Source organism: Lissotriton helveticus, chromosome 9 (assembly GCF_964261635.1).
Source record: "Lissotriton helveticus chromosome 9, aLisHel1.1, whole genome shotgun sequence".
In the NCBI taxonomy this organism is placed as follows: domain Eukaryota; kingdom Metazoa; phylum Chordata; class Amphibia; order Caudata; family Salamandridae; genus Lissotriton; species Lissotriton helveticus.
In genome coordinates, this window is record NC_136070.1 from 66,137,085 (window position 1) to 66,162,176 (window position 25,092).

General features: G+C 45.7%; 1 protein-coding gene across 3 annotated transcripts in view; it reads left to right on the forward strand.

Moving 5' to 3' along the window:
* The window catches only part of ACTN1 (actinin alpha 1), a 301,498-nt gene that overhangs the window by 178,508 nt on the left and 97,898 nt on the right, over positions 1-25,092 (forward strand). For all 3 annotated transcript variants that reach the window (XM_078659463.1, XM_078659464.1, XM_078659465.1), the window contains exons 4-5: positions 22,782-22,868; positions 23,779-23,866. In XM_078659463.1, the coding sequence (XP_078515589.1) occupies positions 22,782-22,868; positions 23,779-23,866 (175 nt within the window). The remainder of the gene's footprint in view (positions 1-22,781; positions 22,869-23,778; positions 23,867-25,092) is intronic.

Here is a 25,092-nt window from a genome sequence, read left to right on the forward strand (position 1 = left end):
TATCAAGGCGTCCTGGGAGAATTTCACATTAAGTCGCCCTGTTACATTCTGGAGAGTTTTACTCACATCCTTTGCCCAGGCAAGGTTACTTATTTGGATCTCATCTCTACACCATTGTGAGACCTTAAGTGTCACTCCTGGGTCTTGGCGCTTCCAGAATCTTACCAGGGCCATTTGGGATTGTACAGTCCATGAGGTTAGCCCTAGCTCCATTCTTATTGCTTGAACCATAGTGCAGTTCGGTAAGGACAATAGCGTTTTTAAAATTTTTCCCTCTTCCTGGTCCCACTCATGTTTACCGCTCAAGTATAACACTTCAGCCCCATACAATACTTGGGGGGGGGATCATTGCTCCAAAAGCCTTTAACATTGGTTTGTGAGTCATGTCACCATATTCTTTGTTAAACCTTTTCAACCCACATGTGGATGAAAATGCTTTGGCTCTTTGAGCCTCTAAATGAGTGCGCCATTTTAGCGCACTATCAAACCAGAGGCCTAGATATCTATATTCCTTGACTGCCTCTAGTTTGTCATTACCCAAAAACCAGTTAAAGTTCTTCTTACTCCTTCCAAAACATAAAACCTTAGTTTTTTCCATATTTACAGTCAGAAATTTCCTATCACAATAGCTTTTAAAAACATTTAGTTTCCTTTGAAGTCCTAGTTCTGTTTGGTCCAAGATGACTAGGTCATCCGCATATAGGAGACAAGGCACTTTATGCCCGCTCATTCTAGGGCTTGCGCTTCTTTCTACTTCAAGTGTCACAGGGAGATCTGCCAGAAAGATTGAAAATAACAGGGGTGCCAAAACGCACCCCTGTCTAAGGCCATTCCCTACCAATATCTTATGAGTTAGTGACCCATGCGAATCTCTAATAACCTGGGCCCAGTTCCCTCTGTGCAGATCTCTCAAGATCATCAATAAGCCATCCGGAATTCCATATCCTGACAGATCCTCCCAGAGTTTATTACGGTCCACTGAGTCAAACGTGGCCCGAAAATCAACGAAGCAGCAATGCAACTTCCCATTTTGTTCTATTGATTTCCGGGCCAAGGCCCATAGGGCAAAGCAGTGGTCTATTGTGGAATGGCCTTCTTTGAACCCGCCTTGTTCTACTGGAATAATTGCTCTCTCTTCTGCCCAAGTCTTTAACCTGCCTAATATTATTTTAGCAAATATTTTTTCACCAATATCAAGTAGGGTAATAAGTCTATAGTTCCTTGGTGCATTGATGTCCCCTTTTTTGTGGATTGGTCGAATTATCGCACCCTTCCAATTGCTTGGAAGTATCCCTGATTCTAGGATTACTAAGAACATTTGGGAGAAGAATTTAGCCCACCAAGATGTCTGTGACTTAATTATCAGGGCAGGCAAGTTATCTGGTCCTGAGGCTCTTGTTAAATTTAGGGTTTTTATTGTGTTAAGTACGTTTTCTTCTGAGAAGTCTGGTTTTAGGTCATCTACTAGACCTCTCCAGTCCCCTTGTGCTTCCTCTTCGGTTTCTCTCCCCGGAGGGTATAGTTCTTTCAAATAATCCTCCCAGGCGCCCTCAGCTACCACACAATTCATTGAAGCAGATGAGGCTTCAGTTACTGAACGGACGAGGTTCCAGAATAATCGTATATTCTTGGATTCTATTGCCTCCAGCAGTTTCCCCCAGCAGTTGTTCTTATGTGCTCTTCTTGTACTATAAAGAAGCATTGTATATTCTTTCTTTAATTTTACAAGATATTCAGCTCTAGATTTATCAAATTTTTTACGCAAACTGCGCTGTTCTCGCCTTAGTTCTCTTTTCTTATTTAAACAGGCTACATTGTACCAACTTCCCTTCCTAACCTGTGTGGTTTGTATACTCTTGGTAATCCTTACGTCTGTTCTAAATTCGACCTTGATACTTTGTACCACTTGGTTTATCTTTTCAATGTACCAGGCTAGATCCAGACCAGCTGCACATCCTAAGACGATGTTATGTTGGAGCCTGGTTAGTTTCTCTATATATTCTTCGGTTAACCGTGTTGTGATGCGCCTGGGATAGTCCATCTGTGGAATAATTACTTTTTCAGCAACTATCTGATGGGAGTGTACCAGTTCCAATTCTAGGATATTATGATCACTATTTTCTATGTGGTTAACCATAAAGCCCATTATTTTGTTAAAGTTCCATGCTGGAATAAAAACATAATCTATGGGACAATTTTGTGTACCTTGTTTAAAAGTTTTCTTTGCCGGGCGATCTTGTGGAAACCTACCGTTCAGACAAAAAAAACTTTTATTCGCTAAATAGTTCCCCAAGCTTACATCATTCGTCGAACACAGACATTCGGGAAACTTTGCTTGTGTTATGTCATAAGATTCTAAAATATCCTGATACATGAGATCCTGACGCTTAGGGTTAAGTTTATGATTAAAATCTCCTACCAACAAGATCAAATCTGAATCGTACTTTTCACACAATAAATCTAAATCATTTTTAAAAAGACTCATTTCCACTCCATATTCCTCCTTGGCCCCCCATTGCATATATACATTTAGTATTAGCACGTTTTCTTTCTTATTACTGGCTGCAATTAAAGTTATTCTACAGCAGAGCAGCCATTTACAAGTTACAGTGAGCCGTAAGAATTTTTTCACCAAATTTGTAGATAGTAAAGTCAATAAACCCCCTGCCGGGCGTCCTGACCTAGATTTTACTGCCGGTCGATAGATTTGACAGAACCCCTCCACTACAGGGGGCTCGCCACATAGCCAGGTCTCCTGGATACAGATAATCGCATTATTTTTGGCCAGATCTTTTAGCCGTTCAATTTTTATTTGATTTCCTAGTCCGTTTATGTTCCAGGAGACCATTTTTAAGCCATGTGGCTGCCCCTTTACCTATTCTACGTCACTAAGTGGCCCAAACCTATTAGATTCCTCTAGGTGCCACTGGGAAGGTCCTGGGAAGCTAGTATTAAGGCTCCAGTTCTTCCAAGAATCTTCCGGAGCGGAGGTATTTATTATAATATTAAGGTTTCCCGGGCCTTGCCCTAACCCTCTTTCTACAAATCTTACTTGTCTTTTACCAAGACCGGCATGGTACTTTAAGAAATCTTTTCCTTGCTGGACACTTTCTTCAGTCCCTACTTCTTCAATAGGTACTAGCCGGATCCCTGCTTTTAATATCTCACTACCCGCTCGTTCAATGGCTATTTTTACCAACTCAGAGTAAACTTGTACCTTAGTAAGCTCTTTTCCATCAAAGGTTGTTTGAAAGCCCACCTGTTTAAGATCTTTTGTGCCGATTCCTTTTAGGTTAGGGCAGTGGGCGAAAGAATTAAGAAGAAGTGCTCTATTTAAGTACGAACTCTTCTTCGTTTTTTTCCCTCCCCTTCCCATTTTTACTTGCTCAAAATACAGCCATTGATTTCCTTTAGACTCCATTCCATTTACCTTTGACCCTCTAGGTGAATGTTGTATTTTAGTTTTAACCTCATAGGCATTCTCATTAGGTTGCCTCCCCTTGTTATTTTGTTTCCTACCACCATTATCATTTGTTACTCGATTTATTGCTGCCATCTCTATGCTTCCCATTCTTGCCTTGTTCGCTCTCTCTCTCATATTTTTTTGGGGCTTACGTTTTAACTCTTGTTCCGTTAAATCTAATGATTCCTCCCTCACCGTCCTTTTTCTCACTACTCTGCCTTTACTCTTTCTTTGCAAGGCTCTACTGATAGGTCTCCCCTGTCTTAATGAAATATGACTCTTATATACACCCCTTCTTTTTATCAGCATAGGCCATTTTGAGATGTACACTTCATGATTTACATCTGGAGGTTCTGTGTTCCCAACCTTCATTACAATTGGGGTTGCAGCTGGGGGTTCGTTATTCCCAACTTCCCTCCCAATTGGAGTTATATGTTCAGGGTCAGGGACTGGTCTAAGCATTAAGGGCATTTGAATCTTGATTCCTTGTAGTTCGCCCTGGATTTTTAAGAGGTGCGAGTTCTGTGTTTTTAATGTATCATGATTTAACATTGTCACTTCAAGGATTCCCTGGAGAGTTTTTTGCAATATTAATATCAGGTCCAGCATTGAAGAGGCCGGATTTGTAGAGGACTCCGGAATCATCTGTGAAGATTGATTACAGTCTTTAGTGCCCTTGGACCCTATAGTATGCTCTTCGTGCTCGTCATGTCCTTTCGAGTTTCCATTCGGAACCAAATCGTTCAGATTCAAGTCATCTTCCTCCTCTTGTCCTTGGATTTCACTATTTACTTCCTTAGAGTCGTGGAGTAAAGACAACTTTGGGGACGAGGATAGCCGGGGAGACATTGTAGTACCAATGTGAGTTGTTAAAAACTGTAGTGATTCGTTAATTAAATTATCAGGGTCCACCATTTGGTCATCGAAGATGACAGAGGAGCCTCCCTTCCAAGATTCCCCCCCGGCTGATTCCAGATCAGGTGTGAGGTGCTTAACTGGGGAGAAGACCCTTTTGAAATGTTTTCCCACAAAGTCTTTCAAAGGGTTTGAAGCTTTGCCACCCATATGTCCCACTTGCTCTTTGGGTATTTTCTCTATTTCCTCTTGGGTACGTTTGGCTTTAGGTTTTAACCCAGGGTCCACCGAGCTTCCTCCTGTCGAGTTTAGATCCATTGGGGTTTTTTTAGAAGACTTTGACTTTGCCTTTGTCTGTCCCAAAACACTTTTGTTCTTTCTTGGCGCCATCAAATTTAACCTTTTGGCTCAAAGGTACCTCAACACTCAGTTCCAGCTGGTTCAAACCACTCAGCCCTTGACGCTGCACTCAGGACTGGGGTGAACTATTTGCAACAATAAAAAAGATGGGATAAATAAAAAAAGGGGGGGAGCAGGGAGACACCCTTTACCCCACTTACCTCTGTTGTGCTTTTGTAAATAGCCTGTACCGTGCCCAAGCCCGTTTACTGCTGTTTGCCCTTGCTCTTATGAGGCCTTTTCCTCTCCTTCGCTCTTCCAGGACCTGGTGCCTCTTGCGCCTTTCTCCAGCGCTGTCCTTCCGATTTAACCCGGCCCCTCCCTTGCTTTTCCTCTTACTCCAGACTAATAGGGGGGGGTCGGGGGCCGAGCAGCCGCAATGCCGCTACGCCGCACTATGACGGACCGTGTCCAAGCCTCTTGATTCTGTTCCACTGGGGGGTGGGGGGGTCAGGGGGCCGAGCGGCCGCAATGCCGCTGCGCCGCACTATGACGGCCGAGCCCAAGCTTCTTAATTTTGTTCTGCTGGGGGGGGGGCCGGGGGCCGAGCGGCCGCAATACCGCTACGTCGCTTCTAAGACGGGCCGTGGCAAGCTTCTTGATCCGTTCCGCTGCACTCGCGGCTCTCACCGGCTCTCACCGTTCTCCGGTCACGTGGGGCTCCCGGGTCACGGTACGGCAGTTACGCAGCTACGCACAACAGAGCATTGGTTAAAATCGACTGCTTGGCATTAGACGGAGTGAGCATCCCGGATCTTAGGGGTGGGCGGAATTTGCGGAATGGCGTTACACAAATCTCCGCGAAACGGTAAAAAATATGCGAACACGCAGAAATTCTGCTAACACGCGGAATTGCTTGTTCGCGATGCTTTTTTACTGTTCGCAATCGCTGTTTGTGTGCTCGGGGGGAAATATCTCGCGAACACGCATTTGAGAATGCGAACAAGCAAAAAATTTCACAAAGTCTCGGAACACAGAATTTTGGGCAATTTTGCGTTCTTCGCGTAACGCGAAATTACCTAAATTCCGCGAGTGGAACGGAATTTACCACCCACGCCTGTTCTTCACGAGCTGGAATCATGTGGTTTTCAGGATCTCGTCATGAGATAAATTGACCTCCAGCGTCTCGGAACTGGACTGCTAAGTCTGGTGTGAATACAGCCCTTGGGTGGTTGGAATCCCAGTTTAGGCAAAAAATGCAAATGTAAACCTTCGGAAGCGTGTCTCCTTATGTGCTGAAGTAGGCAACTTTGAGAACATAGGCTGGTGCTGGGTCTTTCAAAGAAGTGGGTCGGATCAGTTGAGGCAGATCAATCTCTTTGCTTTGGGAGTGCTTGTAAATGTGGGTGTACTTGTAAAGCGCACTGCGACTCCATGGAGTATCCTGGCGCTGAAGACCGCTGGGGAACCCGTCTTGGTTTTCCCTGTGAGATGGTCCCTTTCTGGGTATCTCCAAGGTGAAACCAGGCATCCCCGGCGTCTGTGGGGGGCCGTTGTAGAGATGAGGCAAGCTTAATGCCCAGAGTTGCCGAGTGTGTTCCCTGGTTAGAGTAGGCACCGAGGCGAGAATTATCGAGTCCGTTTTTTTGACCCTGGTCCACGACCCTGCCGCGTCGGGAATCGAACCCTGGTCCCGGGCCGTTCTCTGCTTACGGGTCTGCCGCCTCTAACCAGTGAGCCACACCACTCCACCACTTGTGATTGGGTCTGAGTTTGTCCTGAGGGTGTGAGTAGTTGAGCACAGCTGCAGAGTGTGAAAGAATCGGTTCATCTGGTTTGCGGCGGCGAAGAAATATATATATTTTGACTGATCATTGAGATGAGATCTTCTTAATGAGCTCTATCTGTTTGGTGAAGTCTCTCTAAGCCCCTTAACACAAATGTTATGATTTTTTTAAGTTTCTCTTTTCTCTAGTTTGTATTAGTCTACTGCAGGTCTGTCCAGGAGGGCCGGTCCATGCCAGACTTTCTGGATATCCGTGTAAGATGCATACAGTGAATATAAATGGAGCCCATTTGCACAGTCCGGGATTATCTGGAAAATCTGGCATAAATCTGGCCCTCCTGGACTAGGGCTGAGCATTGCAGCGATAAAGCACGTCGCATTTCCCACGTCTGAACGTCCATGGCTTGGCTGTTTGGGCTGGACTGTTCCCATGAGGCACAGGGTCAAGACTGATTTGCATATAGCTGGGTCTGAACTGGGGTGTTGAAGTGAGCTAAAGAATGATGATGGATTCAACCCAGATCTGTGACCGGGGTGAGTGTCTGAAAATTTTCAGCGCTCCGTCCATCATCTCCTTGTGTTAATTTTCAAGTATAGTCACGTGCCTGATAATCTAGTCCGACTTGTTATGAGGGCAAGCCCGTGTGAACCCTTCCGACAAGGATTTGCTCCTTTTGTTCTTTGAATGGTTTCAAATATCTTTTTAGGCGCTTCTGCTGGTAGATGAGCGCGACATTGTTGGCGTTTTTCCCAGGCACACTTGAGTTTGTGGCTGCTGGCTTTGAAGTAAATACTTCTGAGATTGGCTATGTGGTGTGTCCTTTCTTTTACATCAGTACTGGTTTACTCTGTCCAGGAGACCACCAAGGAGTGCTTAATTTGTGCCGGTGCTCAGCACCAGCACTTCATCGCCAGCACCGGGGCTTATGACTGTCTGCCACATGGTAGTGGTGTCAGGTAATTTAGGTACGAGCACAACAACTTCTGTTTATTATTTCAATTTCAATTTTCTATTATTAGTATTTGCCTCCAAAGCCATTCGTATAGCTTTGGGGCCCTGTAATAGTATGAATGGTCACACTTTCAAGAGTGTGATGATTAGTAGTGTGTTGGTGCGGTTATTGGCAGTGCTGCCAAGGGCAACGGATGGTGCAAGCTCTGGTGTCCTCCTGTCAAGGGCCCCGGCACTACGTGTTTTACAAATTAAGCACTAGGGCATCACCAACTGAGCTGCAACCCACCCTGCCACCGTCTGTCTGTCCACCAAACTCCTTTCTCAGACACCTACATACTGTCAACTGGTAACCAGTGGTAAACCCTGAGGCGCCTTCTAAGGCAGTGATATTCAAACTTTTAATGGAGCGCCCCCTCCTTCCCCCCCCCCCCTCCCCCAGTATAAAGCAAAAATCATTGGGTCCCTCAGAATTTTTCAGAATTGTTCTATTACATTTGCAATCTTTAAATATGTCTAGTCTTAAACATTACAGTTGTTAAACCTTTTAAAAATGCAATCACATACATGATTGCCAAACATACTATTCTGGTTAGCGAGGCCTTACTAATGTGTTAAATGTATCCACCGTGTGAGTATCAGAAATGGAGGCCGGGAGGTTTGAAGAATATTTTGGAGTCCCTTCCCTTTTAGCACAGGCTTCCAGCCAGATATAAATAACATGTTATGTTAGTTATGCCCCATTACAGAGCGGCTCACTGCTGATTGTTTTAAGCTTAATACAAAGCGCTGTTGTGGGCATGATGCGTCTTTTAACCAGAGGCTGGCGACCCCCCTCCCCGGATCAGTTAAGGTCCCGCCCCCCAGTTTGAAGACCCCTGATCTAAGAGGTCTCAAACTCGGTCCACTGAATCATAATCAACCCTTATCTCTCGCTAAAGAACGTCACCCACAAATATATACATTTTAAAATATGTAGTCCGCGCCAGTCTGTACCGAAGACACGCATCGTGCGTGATGAAAACGCGCAACCAGCCATCTAACTAAAGAATGTAAAAACTGCCCTTCAAATAGTTGTTTATGCCGAGATTCTCCCCCCAACCCGCCTTAGTCAATAACCTTTTCATAATTGTCAGGTGATCAGCCCAGGTCAAATATCTGTAGCTCTCTAAATTGTGCCGGTAGCCGCATCACTTAAAGGAAAGGGTCGTGTGGGTTCGTCTCGAGTAAAGGTGAAATGCGGGTGATCAGCCTTCACTAAAGTTCATACTGGCTCCTAATTTTATCTTCCTAGGAGAATGTGCGGTGATGACGGTTGTTATTTTTTTCACTTCCTCAAATGGATGAAATTCTGATCGATGTCACGCGTGTTATTTTCACCAGGATGAGAAAAGGCTTGAAGTCGGTCTTCATTTTATTACACTAAAATGAGGGTAAAGCGGCGTGTATTCGTAATTTGATGTCTCTGGAAGGTTGGCAGCCTGACAGTAGTGTTTCATGTTATCTCTCTCAGAAGGATTAAGCTGTGGTTTTCCCTGGTGGTGAATATAAGTGTGACTAGTAAGTAGCTGTGCACATTTTAACGCCCTCACACCCAGGTCACTGTCAGCCTTTAGCCAGGATAGTCCGTGTTCTGAATTCCACATTCCTTTTAAATAGGACTTAATTGTAACATTTATTGTCAGAATAAAAGATAATTTGCTGTCATGTGACAGATCAATATAATTGTCCACGCAAATCAGCGGTTATTGGCGTGTGTTGTGTGCGGCTGAAATGTGTGTCTTCATCGTTCTAATTTTGGGGCAGACGGGGCCCGCAGTTGTGAGAACAGTCGCAGATGACACGTGACATTCACTGCGACACCATCCATGGCTCGAAATACCAATAAGCTGAAATTAGCTGTGGATGCGATCGATACATCTGTGCTGATCAGCAGACAGACCCGGGCACCCATGACCTTGAAGTGCGAGTGACCCGTGCTGGGTGCGGTGTTTACTATAGCAGACCCGGAAACGTATACATGTATCAGGGGGCGGGGCTTCCCTGGGCGCATCAGGTGTAGTGGTACCGGGACCCAAAAGCCTAAGGGAGTGGGTGGCACGTCGTTCCTTGCACTAAGGCTTATACCACATTGTCTACGCTACTGCCTTGTATTCTGAATGTTGCCCTTTGAAACTGGCGGTGGTATGGGGGGGGGGGGGGGGGGTGTTATTAAAGTTGAATACTGGAACTAACCCGTATAATATCGAACACCCATCACCAAACTGGTAACCCATACACTATAGCCAAGTCAACCCTGCGTCCTGAGCACGCCCGCTTCGACTGGCCTGTTTCTTTAGTCGCTGTGTGTGATCTTGGGCAGGTGTTGTCAGCACTGATCTGCTGAATGAGCTTCCCTTGCTCGATGCGCGTTGTCACATCCCGGCCGGATTTACAGCCCAGCTCTGCCTTCCCCTTAAAGTAGGCCAGCGCCGGCAGCGGACACAGCCGGGCCTCGCCCCGTGTCCTGCCGCTCAGCATGCGGCGGAATATGGATTTTCTTTCTTGTTTAAACCGGAAGCGGCGCCGTTCCGCAGGCGAGCGTGAGATTGACCTTTGAGAGAGCCTGGCACGCCTCCTCCGATGCCAAACACGGACTGTTCAGTGCCCAGGAACAGCAGTGAAGGGTTCAAAGAGAGATCGAGCCTGCCACATTTTCCATTTGCCTGCCAACCCCCGCACCCCTTCATCCCCCGCACCCCTTCATCCCCCGCACCCCACCTCCCTTTTAATGCATCCCTTTATTGAATGTATAGTTGAATTAGTTTGAGGTCTACGCTGAGAAGAAAGCAAATGTTCGCGTTCCAAGCGGATGCCCTCTGTTCCTTTCTGCTCTGATCATCCTAGGCCGTGATGTCCTAGGAAGCTGTGATGTCACAGTGGGGGGCGGGACAGGAAGGAGCCAGTGGGAAGAGTTGGAATCTGGGCAGGGTACTTTGCTCCTCGTGTGATTATCCCTTATTTACATTAACCTATACAAATAAAGCTGTGTGCACCCCTTCGTGCCCGGGGTGTCTGTGGACTGGCCATGGCCTCAGGCGTGTGGTACACAGGTGTGCGTTCAGCGGAGTTACAATACTCTTCACTGGGGTCCCTGCAGGTGTCTACATTCATCCTTGTTGGCATCATGCAAGGAGAAACGTGCTTCTAAAGCCGCCTGCAGTCACCCTGTACAAACACGCTGCCCCCGACAGCCAATGATCACAGCCCGGGGCCCTAGAACCTCAGTCAGCCCCTTAGCCTAGGTGCCGGACTCCTGCGTCACTACCTGCCCACTCACTACATCACCTTGTCTGTACTTCTGGGCCCTAATAGGAGTTGTGCTTGTCTCACAGGATGTACTTTCCACCCTCCTTGTGAGGGTAGGACTTTGCATGTGGATTCTGAGGATTACACCCGGACTTCAATCATGTTCTGAGAGTTTCTGCTCGGCTCCCTCCTAAACCCCTTTCCCTCTGATTGGAGTCCTCTTGAGCACCAGGAGAGGGCCAGCCTGACTACTCTTTTGTTTGTTTGTTTGTTTATCTAGAAGATGCACTACATTGTGCGAGTGTAACTCCGCACTGCACCAAACTTTACTCCCCTCATTGAAATGACAGCATGTCTGTTCGATCATAGTCCGACCAGTGCAGACTCGCACCAGCTGTTAAATGATTGTGCTGATACCACACGCTGTAGTGCCCATTGGAGCTGCCGTCAGCCGCCTGTTCTCTTGTCGATCTGCTCCTGGAAGTCCAAGAAGACTGAATATTCGAAGTGATCTAAGAAGCGAAACTCTGAAGTTTAAAATCTCCTTTACCAGAACTTCAGTACTTGCCTGGAACTCTTTACCTGTAAACATCGGATACAAATCTACCGCCTCACGTTCAGGAAACATCTGAAAACACATCTATTCTGCCCTTTCTTGAATAAGTCTATTACACAGCTTTGAACTGTCCTCCTCCGGAGCAAAATGTCAGACTCTGCTATTTTCTCTTTACTTCGTGAAGACCCACAATGTGTGAATTCTTCATCCCTGATGAGTTCTCCAGCTCTTTGTCCCGCACCGTCCATGTGCTGCTCTCTGTATATCCGGTGTGTTCTTCACACATACTTTTGGTTGTGTTATTGTTACTATGTCAGTTGTGTGGTTCTGGTTTAGTGTAAAGCACATAAATGCCCATTGGGGCTACTGCGCTGTACAAGAATACAATTATTCGTTTGAACAGAGCACCGCAACTCCCAACACCTTGAGACCCTCACCGGTGATTTGCAGTGCTTTATAAATCCTGATTGAGTGAAATAAGTACATATTACTTCACCGTTCATCCACTATCAACTGGCACACTAAATGTTAACCCTTGCCCTACTGTTCTGACCAGATGCACTAATGGTTGTCTTCTACCACTGGTAACTTAGACTGATGAATCCACGCTGATGTGCTGTAGCACTCGAAGTTCACACTATGGGCTTACCCATTGTGTCCTCTCACTGGGAATTAACACCAATTGTTCAACCATTGTATCCTACCACTGTTATTCACTCTCCACTGGTTCACCCATTATTCACACTCACGGGTGACCTGTTTGATCCGACTGCTGTGAATTCACACAAATGGTTGCCTGCTGTGTTCCACCCCTGCAGTCGCACTAATGTTTCATCTGCTGCCTCCTACCACTCACTAATGATTCACCTATTTTGTCCTAGCACCGTAGAGCAGAGTTCTTCAAACTGTGGGTACACCATCCCAGGGGGGGCGCGCACTCGACCCTAACATCTTGCTTTTGTTGTACTCCACTGATCTCCGCGTGGCAAGTATTTAACCATTTCAAATGGGATTTTTTTTTCCATTGACTAACTCCGGTGACAGCGGGTTGGAGGGGGGAGGGAGGGGAAATCATTGGGCGCGCCGTGCCGTGCTTTTGTCTGCTAAGTGCTAGAGAGAACTGTAGCTGGTGTGAGAGTGGCGCTGCGTGCGTGTGATGGGCGCTGCGTGCGTGTGATGGGCGCTGCGTGCGTGTGATGGGCGCTGCGTGCGTGTGATGGGCGCTGCGAGGGTCTGATGGGCGCTGCGAGGGTCTGATGGGCGCTGCGAGGGTCTGATGGGCGCTGCGAGGGTCTGATGGGCGCTGCGAGGGTCTGATGGGCGCTGCGAGGGTCTGATGGGCGCTGCGAGGGTCTGATGGGCGCTGCGAGGATCTGATGGGCGCTGCGAGGATCTGATGGGCGCTGCGAGGGTGTGAGGGGCGCTGCGAGGGTGTGAGAGGCGCTTCGGGAGTGAAAGGACGCTGTGAGGGCTGCTGCTGGGGATGAGTGGCGCTTCTAAAGGGTGAGGTGCTCTGCTGGAGGTGAGAAAGAACTTCAGGTGGTGTGAAAGCTGCAGTGCTCGAGCGAGAGAGGGCCTGGTGGGGGTAACAGATGTGCTGAAGAGGGAGCGAAAGGGCACTGTAGTAGACAACCGGTATTTAGGGGTGAGAAGGGTACTAAGGGGTTCGGGGACGGAGGCTGCAGGGGGCAAGGGATGCGCTGCAAGGGTGGAGAGAGGACATTGCTGGTGTGAGAAGGGCACTGACGTGTGCAGGCAGCTGTGCAAGAGGGGATCGCTGCAGACTTCATCGAGGGCATTGATGAGGGTGAGGCTGGGGGCACACCCAAAGTGAGGAGTGCCATGGCAGTGGCTAACAACAAAAGGAGTGTGATAAGTGTGTAAACGGGGGCACTTTGAGTGTGAGATTGGATGCCCCACGGAGGGAGGCCGGGCAGCGTGCGACTGTTTGAAGGTGTAACTTGGGGAGTGATCAGAGGTGCGCGTCTGGCAGTGAGCCGTCACAGTGAGATCTTGAAAGGAGTGAGTTTGTATGGGGGGGGGGGGGGAAGAGTCCCTGTCTACCGGGACTGTGTGTGCACGCGTGTGGCTGAGGTGTGAATAGGGCGCACACAGCAACAAGTCACTGTGGGGAGAGTGAATGTGTGCACGGGTGATAGTGAGTGTATGGAATCACCGTGTGAAGAAGGTTGTATCCATGCAGGTGGTGGAGAAGCAAGGAGAGGGTAAACCAGTGTTGTAATGACTGTCTGCTGGCGGACTGTGTGCAGCGATGAGGGGCTGCTCGGTGAAGGTGTGTGCAGCGTGATTGTGAGTGGACAGTGAGTGCAGGTAGTGTCTGGGAACAACTGTCTGCCAGCAGTGCGTGATACGTCACCAGGCGCCCTGAAAACGCGCTAGCGGTACATATAGCGCTGTGACAACCCCTCATGGAAAGTGTGTGCAATGCGCGTGTCTTCAGAGAAATGTGTGCACCGGGAACCATTGTGCAGACGTTATATCAGAGGGAGTGTGTCAGTGAGATTGTGCATAGAGAGGCTTCTTGCAGAAAGTCACTGCAACAAAGTGTGTGCAGGGGGAGTGCGTGTATGGGGGTCACCAGCTAGGAAGTCACCACAGCCGATTAGGAAGTCACTGCAAGAAAAGTATGTGCAGAGGGGGTCACCATCTAGGTAGCCACAAGACACTGCAGGGAGAGTGTGCAGTGTGAGTGCGTGCATGGTGAATACCAGCTAGGAAGTCACCGCAAGGAAAGTGTGTGCAGGGTAAATGCATGCATGGGTGGTTACTGGCTACATGTGTCTGCCCGGCCTGGAAGTGTGTCTAACTTGAATACTACAATTACATTGTAGCAGAACTAACGCGCAAGCCGCAGAGCTGCAAACAGATTTAGCAACATTATTTGTCGGATATGGCCCGTGATATGCACGTGGCGGTCGATTCCAGAAATTTCTGTCAGGTGGTGGGGGGGCCCAACATCTAAAAAAATTGAGATGGTGGGGCTCAACCTACAAAGGTTTGAAGACCTCTGCCGTAGAGTCACACTAGCAGTTCACCTGTTGTGTCTTTTCACTGTGAATTGACAGTAATTGGTCAACCATTGTATCCCACCACTGGGAACTCACTCGCACTAATGGTTCACCCACAGTTCACACTGAAGGATCATTGTGGAAATCTACCACTGTGAAGTGACACTAATGGTTCAAGAGCAGAGTGTTATGATTGTGAACTCGCACTGAAGTTTCTCCTGTTCACATTGATGGATCACTTGTGGGAGATCTACCACTGTGAAGTCACACTAATGGTTCAAGAACAGTGTGTTACGACCGCGAACTCGCACTGAAGGTTCACCTGTTAATCAACACTGATGGGTGACTTGTGGTGATCTACCATGTGAAGTCACAATGATGGTTCTAGAGCTGAGTGTTACCATGAACTCCCTCTCCCACAAAGGTTTCACCTGTTCAGTTCCACCGCTCTAACCAGCCTCACCCTAATTGTTCGCCCATTGTCTACCAGAGTGAATTCACACAAACGCTCTTTGAGCGACTCCACTCGTGTTTGTAACCACACTGACCAACCTCGAAGAATAAAAGGTGGAAGAGGCTGTAGAGTCCGTTTTAGCACCCTATGGGAAATAAACTTTTCTGCCGCCAACGCTTTGCCACAGCGAATGTCCTTGTTTCACCCTCTTAGGAGAAGGCCTTCTCCACCTGTGTGAAACTGTGAACCCTTCGGTGTGGCAAAGCTAAGGCTTCGGGGTGAACACGGGGCTCACTGTTCACACCTGTTCTTCCTCCTCTGGCTGCATCAGAGGAACAGGGTCGTGTTGAAGGTGAGCACGAGACCGGTGCACGAGCAGGCAGGCGGGAGCACTTTAAATAGGCGATGAGCAAGCGTCCGCCTCTGGGATCCACCCGTCATTTGCAAATGTGCTCATTTTGTGGCTGGGGGAAGTGTGGTGACTTTTGGTCTTGGTGTCTTTGGGGCCTGTGGTTCTTGAATCATTGAAGAGCATTGATTTTCCAGCCCTGCCCGCGTCACTCCTGAAACCTTAAAACACGTCTATTTATTTAACTGCCAAGAATGATGCATAAGACACACCATCACATCAGGGCGTCATGGAATGGTACATGGCCAGACCCATCACCCTACTGTCGTCTCGCTCTCAGCAGCTAAGATCTATTCGCGAGACAGTCTGGTGGTTACATCGTCTGCGGTCAACCACAGACCTGCGTTCTAATACCTGAAGTTGTGTGATCCTGGGCACGTCCCTCAGATTTCCACGTGCCCCGTTCTCTTACAAGTGCATAGAAACTGGATGAAGACCACTATTAATGCTGAGTCAGAGGAACAGAGCGTGCTGAAAGTGTGCACTCATGTGTGCATACCCTGGAGCACAGTACTCGGCGAGCAGGCCTCAGTTTCTGAGAACCACAAACGTCATCTCCAAATATGGTCATTTCGGAAGCATGAAGACGGGTGACGCGCCATCAACCACCCAGTGCCCCTCTCTTCTCTGAGGCACCATGGCTTGCCTGAAGGTTGAGTGATGGGGACGCGAACCAGCGGTCAGCCAGAGACCACCGTTCACATGTCACCTATTTACACGGACCAGTCACCGGTGGAAGTTGGAACCAGGGCTTACCAGTAGGGGAAGGCTCAGAATACATTATATTGTGACACCACAAGTCCTTCTGTCTCAAGATGAATCCAGCCGATATCACTAGACTTCCCCTCTCTATTGAAAGTGAGTTTCTGGTGATTTCACTATTTGAATACATGGGATTACCTAATGTTTGAAGGTTTGTTGTCCAGAAAGCTCCTTTAAATGGTGTCTCTCACTCACCCCCTCCCCCGTCGCGCCCCCCCCTTCCCCCATGCTGGTTGTCTCCTGGAAAAGGAATTATTGATGGACAGAATGCAGAACCATGTCATGCATTCACCCCTGTACAGAGATATGGGCCTAAATCCATCGTTTTTTTGCTCACCATGCCATTGCAGTTTGGATCCAGCCATATGCAAATCAGTCTTGACCCTGCGCCCAATGGGAACAGCCCAGCCCGAACTGCCAGACCAGGTCCTCCCTGGACTGGAAACAAGCATCCTAGGACCGGTTTCGGGCTTTCAGGCCTCATCAGCCAGGATAGCTTGACTCCAGTTGCATGGAGAGCATGGGACCCACGTCTGGGCATACCCGTCCCACTCGGGGTGACAAATGCAAAAACAACAGTTGATGGACAGAATGCAGAACAATGTCATACATTCACCCCAGTACAGAGAGCTGAAAGCCCGAAACCGGTCCTACGATGCTTGTTTCCAGTCCAGGGAGGACCTGGCCTGGCATATGTTGCTTAAGTGGGAAGGGTATGCCCAGACGTGGGTCCCGTGCTCACTGCACCACTGGATTCAAGCTAGCCTGGCTGATGAAGGGTGATGCCCTGAAAGCTGTCCCAGGATGCTTGTTTCCAATCCAGGGAGGACCTGGACAGGCAGTTCGGGCTGAACGGTTTCCATAAGGAACAGGGTCAAGACTGATTTGCATATGGCTGGGTCCAAACTGGGGTGGGGTGAGCAAAAGAATAATGGATTAAACCCAGATGCTTGTGACTGGGGGTGAATGTTTGCATTGTCCAGCATTCCGTCCATCAATTGTTTCTTTTGCATAGGTTGTCTCATGGCGCACCTTTTTTCGCGACCCCTGACCTGAGGATTAGTACGGTGTCATTCCCAGGGATCTTGGGGCTTTTCATACTACTGGTATCAAAAACTAATCTTCGTGGTAACCATCGGAGAACTATTTTCCCCCTAGTTTTCTTTGTCATCAAGTTTTTGCGTAAAATCCGCATTGAATCATCTGTCCCAATGTGTCGATAGCTGTATTGATTTCTTGATGACTTGTGTAATTAGTGAATTATTCCAGCGCCAGTGATTTTACTGCTGGCGGGAGGTGTGGCTGATAATGGAATATGGGTCTGGGTCGGAAAATCGTGAATAATTGAAGATCACAAGTTTCCATTGCGGTCTCGGCAAATGGCTGAACTATTAACGCCCGTCCATTAACTGGCTCCAGGCCGGACTGGAGGGTCCGCCGTGTCAGGGTAGGGTCAGGGCTTTAATGGAACCGAGGTAGGTCTACAGATGCGCCTGTCCTGCTTCCAGGAGCCAAGGTCTGCTGATTAAGAAAGAGGGCCCTGACATAACGGAGTGTGATGAACAGGTCTTAATTACCATGTATCTCATCCCGGCTAATCTTAGTTGATGACTTTGTGTGATCCTGAGCAAACCACCGAGTTCAAGCGTGCCACCGAAACCGGGGAGTGCCTACACATGGCCTTCTTCACCTTAGTCTTTGGCTTTGTATGAACACAACGGTGGCCCTCGACTCCTTGGCCACTCCCTAGCAGAGAGAGTGCCCTTAGACCTTCTCTTGTTCAGTCACCTGCCCTAGCAGACAGCACTGCTGGGATACAGCACCAAGAGCACACACTGCGGTGTAAGCGTGCAACGTGTCCACTATCCCTAGCAGACAGCGAGGCGTAGGCCTAAAACCAGCACACAGTGCGGCGCAAGCGCACAAGGTGTCCCCTTGCTCTAGCAGACAGTGCTCCTAGGATATAACGGTGTGTATCACTTACAACGCAACTTTTACGTCGTAATGCTGTTACAACGCAGCTATTACAACGCAGGATCCATTACATCGGATGCCATTACAACGCATGGCATTACATCGCAGATGCTATTACAACGCATACCATTACATCGTAAGTATTGGTAAGTATATAATTTTTTTTAATTTTATTTAATATTATATAATTGATTTAATTAATATTAATTATAAATAAAAATAAATAAAAATATTTATTTATGTTTTTAAATATTATAAATTAAATTTATTAATTTAAGTAATTTTTTTAATAAGTATGAGTATAGGAGTATATGTTTTGGTGTACTGAGGTTTTAGGGCAGGGTTTGGGTTTTGGGGTACAGGGGTGTTTTTAGGTTTCAGGGCTAGGTTTGGGTTTTGGGGTACAGGGGTGTTTTTAGGTTTCAGGGTAGGGTTTGGGTTTTGGGGTACAGGGGTGTTTTTAGGTTTCAGGGTAGGGTTTGGGTTTTGGGGTACAGGGGTGTTTTTAGGTTTCAGGGTAGGGTTTGGGTTTTGGGGTACAGGGGTGTTTTTAGGTTTCAGGGTAGGGTTTGGGTTTTGGGGTACAGGGGTGTTTTTAGGTTTCAGGGTAGGGTTTGGGTTTTGGGGTACAGGGGTGTTTTTAGGTTTCAGGGTAGGGTTTGGGTTTTGGGGTACAGGGATGTTTTTAGGTTTCAGGGTAGGGTTTGGGTTTTGGGGTACAGGGGTGTTTTTAGGTTTTAGGGTAGGGTTTGGGTTTTGGGGTACAGGGATGTTTTTAGGTTTTAGGGTAGGGTTTGGGTTTTGGGGTACAGGGGTGTTTTTAGGTTTCAGGGTAGGGTTTGGGTTTTGGGGTACAGGGGTGTTTTTAGGTTTCAGGGTAGGGTTTGGGTTTTGAGGTACAGGGGTGTTTTTAGGTTTCAGGGTAGGGTTTGGGTTTTGGGGTACAGGGGTGTTTTTAGGGTTCAGGGTTGGGTTTGTGCTTAGGGCTAATTAAATTATATTTACCATTTATAAATTAATTAAAATATATTTATTAAATTAAATTAATTATATTATATTAATTACATTTTTAATTAAATTAATTAAATTAAATAAATTATTTTAATTAATTTAATTTCATTACAATTTTAAACATATTTAAATTAAAATAATTTCATTATATTAATTAATTAAAATTAATTACAATTTTTATTAAAATTAAATTAAATAAATAGATTTAAATTTATTAAATTAATTACTATTTTAAAATGTATTTTAATTAAATTAAATAAATTAAATTAACTAAATTAACTTAATTACATTTTTTTTAAAAAGTATACTTACCTATACTTACGATGTAATGCCATGCGTTGTAATAGCATCTGCGATGTAATGCCATGCGTTGTAATGGCATCCGATGTAATGGATCCTGCGTTGTAAAAATTACGATGTAAAGGAATGCGTTGTGAAAATCTGCGTTATAGTGACACCAATCCGATATAACACCAGGAGCACACAGTGTGGCGTAAGCGTGCAACTTGTCCCTTTGCCCTAGCAGACAGCACTGCTAAGGCCTAAAACTAGGAGCACGCAGTGCTGCGTAAGCGCACAAAGTGTCCACTAGCCCATAGCAGACGGCACTGCTAAGGCCTAAAACCAGGAGCACGCAGTGCTACGTAAGCACGCAAGGTGTCCACTTGTCCTAGCAGACAGCGCTGCTAGGATATAACACCAGGAGCACACAGTGCGGCGCGTCCCACTGGGCCCTCAAACAAGGGTGCAACTCCTGGTCTTCAACTAGGACACAGGGTGGCATGTCTGGCTCACTTGTTTGCCTCTAGTCTAAGGGTCTCGGAGCCTTTGCCAAGCATTGTAGCAAGACCCCTGCTGCTCGAGTGGCAACTCGCCACAGAGGGGATGAAACGCTCTGAAGGAGACAGGAGTCTGACCACAGTGTCAGCTGGACGAGGATTCAGGGAGGCGCGGCATGACGTCATCAAGGCTCTATCCCTGATCATCCATTGGCTGCCATTTAGAAGTTATTTTTCAACCTCGCCCTGAATGTTTGCGGATCAGGCACCAAGCGGTAAGAATATGTGCCATGTGTGACTCTGGCACTTGCCAACCTGCAAAACCGGTCTAAAGAAATGTTTTATAAAGAGGAAATTGATCTGAGGGCTTGGCATGGTAGGCTTTCCAGCCAATCACGTCTATTTACGGACTGAGAGCACAATGCTGTGCATGTCTTGCACCAGGGTTTTAGTTCAAAATGGAGGCACTCCGCACCCTCTCCGGTGCAACCGCACTGCCTTTTGGTAAGCGACTAACATCCATGCACCATTTCTTGTTTTCTATTTCCTTCTGCTGAGGATGGTATAGGGAACCAGGTCATCAACCCTGTCCTGATTGCCGGATGGAGTACTGTTTCCTCACCTGCCTGTCTTTGCTGAGTACTGTTTGTAGTATTTCTCCACAAGCTGGAGGTCCCAGTTCAACGCTGCTCAGATTGAAGATTCATAATTCCTTGACTTTTGAGGGTTTCTGTGACAGATGGTGGTGAAATGTGACGTTGCAGTTGCTCCCCCATTGCATCGGATCCATTGCATCATGGGACATCAAATCAAAAAGTATTGTACTAGTAGTACTTTAAAAAAAAAATTAAAAAATGGGTGGGGATCTCTTTCGGAGACTATGTATTGTATCCTGATGATGTAGTGGAGATGAGATATTGGTCCAGTTTCTCTGGACTATGCAGTTGATGCATTCACTCTTTGTGCAACATTGAGGTCTTGGGCGTAATGGGGACAAAAAGCCATTTCTGTAGACTTGCATTGACTTGTCAGCGAAACAGCTGCACCTAAGGATTAACTATTTATTCCAGCTGGAAATACACAAATCAGCAGTTTTCTGGTATTGAAAGGATCTTTCATTGGTCCCCTACCAGCCCCAGGATCTCTCTTCATCCCCTACCAAGAACCCACCCAAATTTCTTGAACACACTTGCTTTCCACCTACAACGGAATGTATCTCGATTTTAAAACTTCTCAGGTTGCTCTCTTGTTCCTCTATACCAGCTTTTTAACTTGTAGTTGGTTTTCTGTTATTTCCCTCCACGATTGGGCAGGTAGGATGCCTTGGGTTCTAGCACTGGCTAGGAGAAGGGGACCCGCGCCCACTGGCTGCACGGACAAACACAGCCATAGTTGGATCTAGCTGCTCTATTGACGGCTGCGCTTGCTCTCTGCGTATTATATGGAAGAAAATGGTGGTGGATTAGCACTTACTATTGGCATGATCATGGATCTGCTCTTTATTGTCAGTTTATGAAAACATATAAACAACCAATTCCAGTTTATAGCAAAGTATTTGTTGTCTAAAGCCGTGATAACGTATTAATTCAAGTGGGTAATCAAGTACTTTCTTGTTTTTTGAACAAATAATGCTAACTCGATTACATTTATCAGTTGTTAAGTTACACCATTTTTCTACTCAAACACATTAATTCTTCATCAAATATTCTAAGGGTTGACACCGCCTAATCCTGCGTTTACACTGAGAGTAGGTCAAATGTTCTAAGAATTGACACCGCCGCCCGGCGTTTACATTGAAAGTAAGTCAAATGTTCTAAAGATTGACACCGCCAATCAGCGTTTACACTGCGACCAAGTCAGATTCTCTAAGGATTGACACCACCACCCGGCGTTTACATTGAGAGTAACTCAAATATTGTAAGGATTGATGCCGCCACCCGGTGTATACACCAAGAGTAAGTCAAATATTCCAAGGACTGACACTGCCTCTCTGCGTTTACACTGAGGTCAAACCAGATTTTCTAAGGGTTACCACCGACTGGCGTTTACACTGGGGGTAAGCCATATATTTTAGAATTGACACCGCCGACTGGCGTTTACACTGAGAGTAAGTCAATCCTCTCCCGATACCATCTACTTCCAGTACCGGCAGATGATTGTATCTAATTCCCACCAATCTAAGAGTTATAAGGTAGCATTTTAATATTCCATCTTGTAAGAAATTGGGCCGACCAGGGGAGACATAAGAGTAGTTTTAATATTGTGATGCATTATTTAAGCACAGAGGTCATATGCTATAAATTGCTTAAGTAATATGAAAAAATGTTATAAAATTAATGTTCCTATGAACTTGTATATATTTTATGTAAGATCATTGTATTTTTAGAACTGAGATGAGATGTTTGTATTGACTGCTTTTATGATTTTATATGCCTAAAATCGAATAAAGCTCGTTTTGACTTGACTAAGACCAGTGATCAGCTTGATTTAACAGATGGCAAATATTATATCCAATGGTCCTCTTGAAGATTTTTTCTTGATACTATTACAAATACCAGTTTCAAGAGAACAGTTTTTAAGAAGTCCGCTACCTTTTATTTGCGAACATTTCACAATCGATGTGCAAGGTTTTAAAGGGCCAACAAGTGGGCGTGATCACACATGTATGTGCGTTCACACAATCCTGGTGGGCTTCTTTGATCCTCTGTTCAGTTTCCCTGGATTCTTACTGGGTACTACGTACTGTGACGCAAGATGACCTACAAGTGGGACAGCGTTATTTCTTGCTTTGAGAAGGTTCGCTAGAGGACTACATAGTCAAGATCTCGGAGGAGGAGGAGTAATAGTGGTTGTTCAAGGTGTGGTGGCAGGAAATACCTGATCTGAACTGCCCAATAGTTCTTTCCTCTTTTCAAAATGTAGAGTCCTTATAAAAGTTATTTAGAAAAAAAAAATTTGTAAAAATGAAATTGATTTCTTTACACTTCCTTTAATGTTTACTGGTGTCCTTGGCTTGGAATCATATGGAGAAGCATGTGGAATTGCTTCGTCTTTTGTATAGTCTAGTAGAGTTTTTAACATCCCTCGACCTGCCCGCTAACGCTTGTACACTCTCCATTTGCAGAAATCGTCGATGGCAACGCTAAGATGACACTCGGAATGATCTGGACCATAATTCTACGCTTCGCCATCCAAGATATCTCTGTAGAAGGTGAGTCCTTTTACGACTTTCTTTCCACTGTCCTCAAACATTAGCCTTGGTCGTTAAGTCTTCCTTTGAAATTTGAAGATGTTCCATTTACCGCTTTGATCCCATTGTCTTCAAACATCATTCTTGGAGGTTTATTCTTCCTATGAAAGTTGACGCTGTTCCGTTCAGATTGGCCAGCAGATCCCCCACCGTTTCGGCGCTTCCTGCTGATGCGGAGGTGCTCTCCTTGGAACCATCCTCCCAGAACGCGACTTCATGGGAAGGCTAATGACTAGAAGCCCACCTATCACTTGTAATGCTTGCTGCGGGTACAGACTCAAGTGCTTGCCGGCTTATTTTAACTGGTTTGACAGCCTTCTAACAGAAGTGCACAGTATGGTCAGTTGTAGACGTGGGTTGGGATACACAAAGGAGTGGATGGCACATGGGTTGGATCATGGAAACACAAACTTTAGAAGAGTGCTTTACAGGGAAAAATAAAACGTAAACAGAAAAAAAGCATTGTCATGCAAACAAATGGGTAACTGAGTCGATGCGTGTCACAGTATAGTGTATAGTGCATAGTGCAAAGAACTAAAGTGCACAATCTTGATCACTTAGTATGGTGCAAATAGTATCACAATCCTTTAGAGAATAGTATATACCAGGTAACAAGCACCGACCGCTTCCAAGGTCCTTACCTCCGCATTAGTTTGTTCCAAAGCCACGCGGGTGAGCACAACCACAATCTTCGTTCCAGAACAACGCTTCTTTTGGATAAACCCTGAATCCTTCGGGGCCCCATGTTTGTGGGTCTGGCTCCTCTCCGTGAATATAGAGATCCATCAATCCAGAATACTGAAATTTTGATTTAAATCTGGATTAGAGTGAAAGTGTGTGACTTTTTCTCTCTGCCTCTTCCTCCATACAGAAACATCTGCCAAAGAGGGTCTGCTCTTGTGGTGTCAGAGGAAGACCGCCCCCTACAAGAATGTTAATATCCAGAACTTCCATATAAGGTATGGGAATACCCAACATGCCCGGCCACCAATGAAAACTCCTTTTTTTTCTTTTTTAATTTCAAATACTTTATTGAATTTTTTCAACAATATACCAACATAACCACAAAAAGACAAGTTTGGAGTAATGTACAAGCTTAATAAATGTACTAAAATAAAATGAAAACCTTAAAATATGATTGGTGTATGAGGTGAACTGGCCTTTTAAGAGGTGATTGGGAGAGAATGCTGTCTCGCGTTTAATTTTGCACTTTCCAAGCAGTAGTGAAGTTATTTGACCATCATTAGCCCAATTAATGGCCCCCGGTAACGCACAGCGAGGGAGAATTTGTGGAACACCCAAAAAAAAACCAGTACCGTCACAGGCGGATCAGATGTTTTCATGAGCTTGCCATCTAAAGGCTCTGAGGAGGGTTGATCAAGACACCGGAAATGGAGTCGGAAGCAGAAATAAAAGAATCCTTTGAATATTTTTCTGTTTAGCAAAGAAAAAAAAAAAGTTCAGATCAAAGCCGAACAGAGTAGTTGAGTTTGAATAGTTAGTTGTAGCTCAAGGAAACATTCAAGCATGTAAGAAAATCCTCATCTCCATACATCAATGCATTACATTCTGCTTTGATGAAGTGCATTGAACGCATACTTGTTAGCACTTTAAAATATTAAATATTTCCCTCATAGGAGAACCTAATGCATTATTAAAATATGATGTGGTGAAGTGTATTCGAGACATACATGCTACTAATTACAAATATTTTCCAGTAAGCAATATCAATGACTTCGGATGTTCTATGATATATACTTGGGAAAAGACTTGAAATGAAACCCTTGGGATTCATTAAATGAATTAACTGTTGAACATTTTTGGTTTTACACTTGAAAATGTCACCACCATGGGAATTGTTTAGCTGTGTGTGTGTGTGTGTGTGTGTGTGTGTGTGTGTGTGTGTGTGTGTGTGTGTGTGTGTGTGTGTGTGTGTGTGTGTGTGTATATATATATATATATATATATATATATATATATATATATATATATATATATATATATATATATATTTATTTATTTGTGTTCAGTACAAAATATTTATCAATTTTGTTTTAAACAATTTTTACACACCTTGATTAGAAAATTATTGTTTGACACAGAATACCCAACAAATTGATTCCTTGAGGCCCTTGGATCAAAAATATTAACATGGAAAATAATCATCTAGCTTGCCCTACTTCAC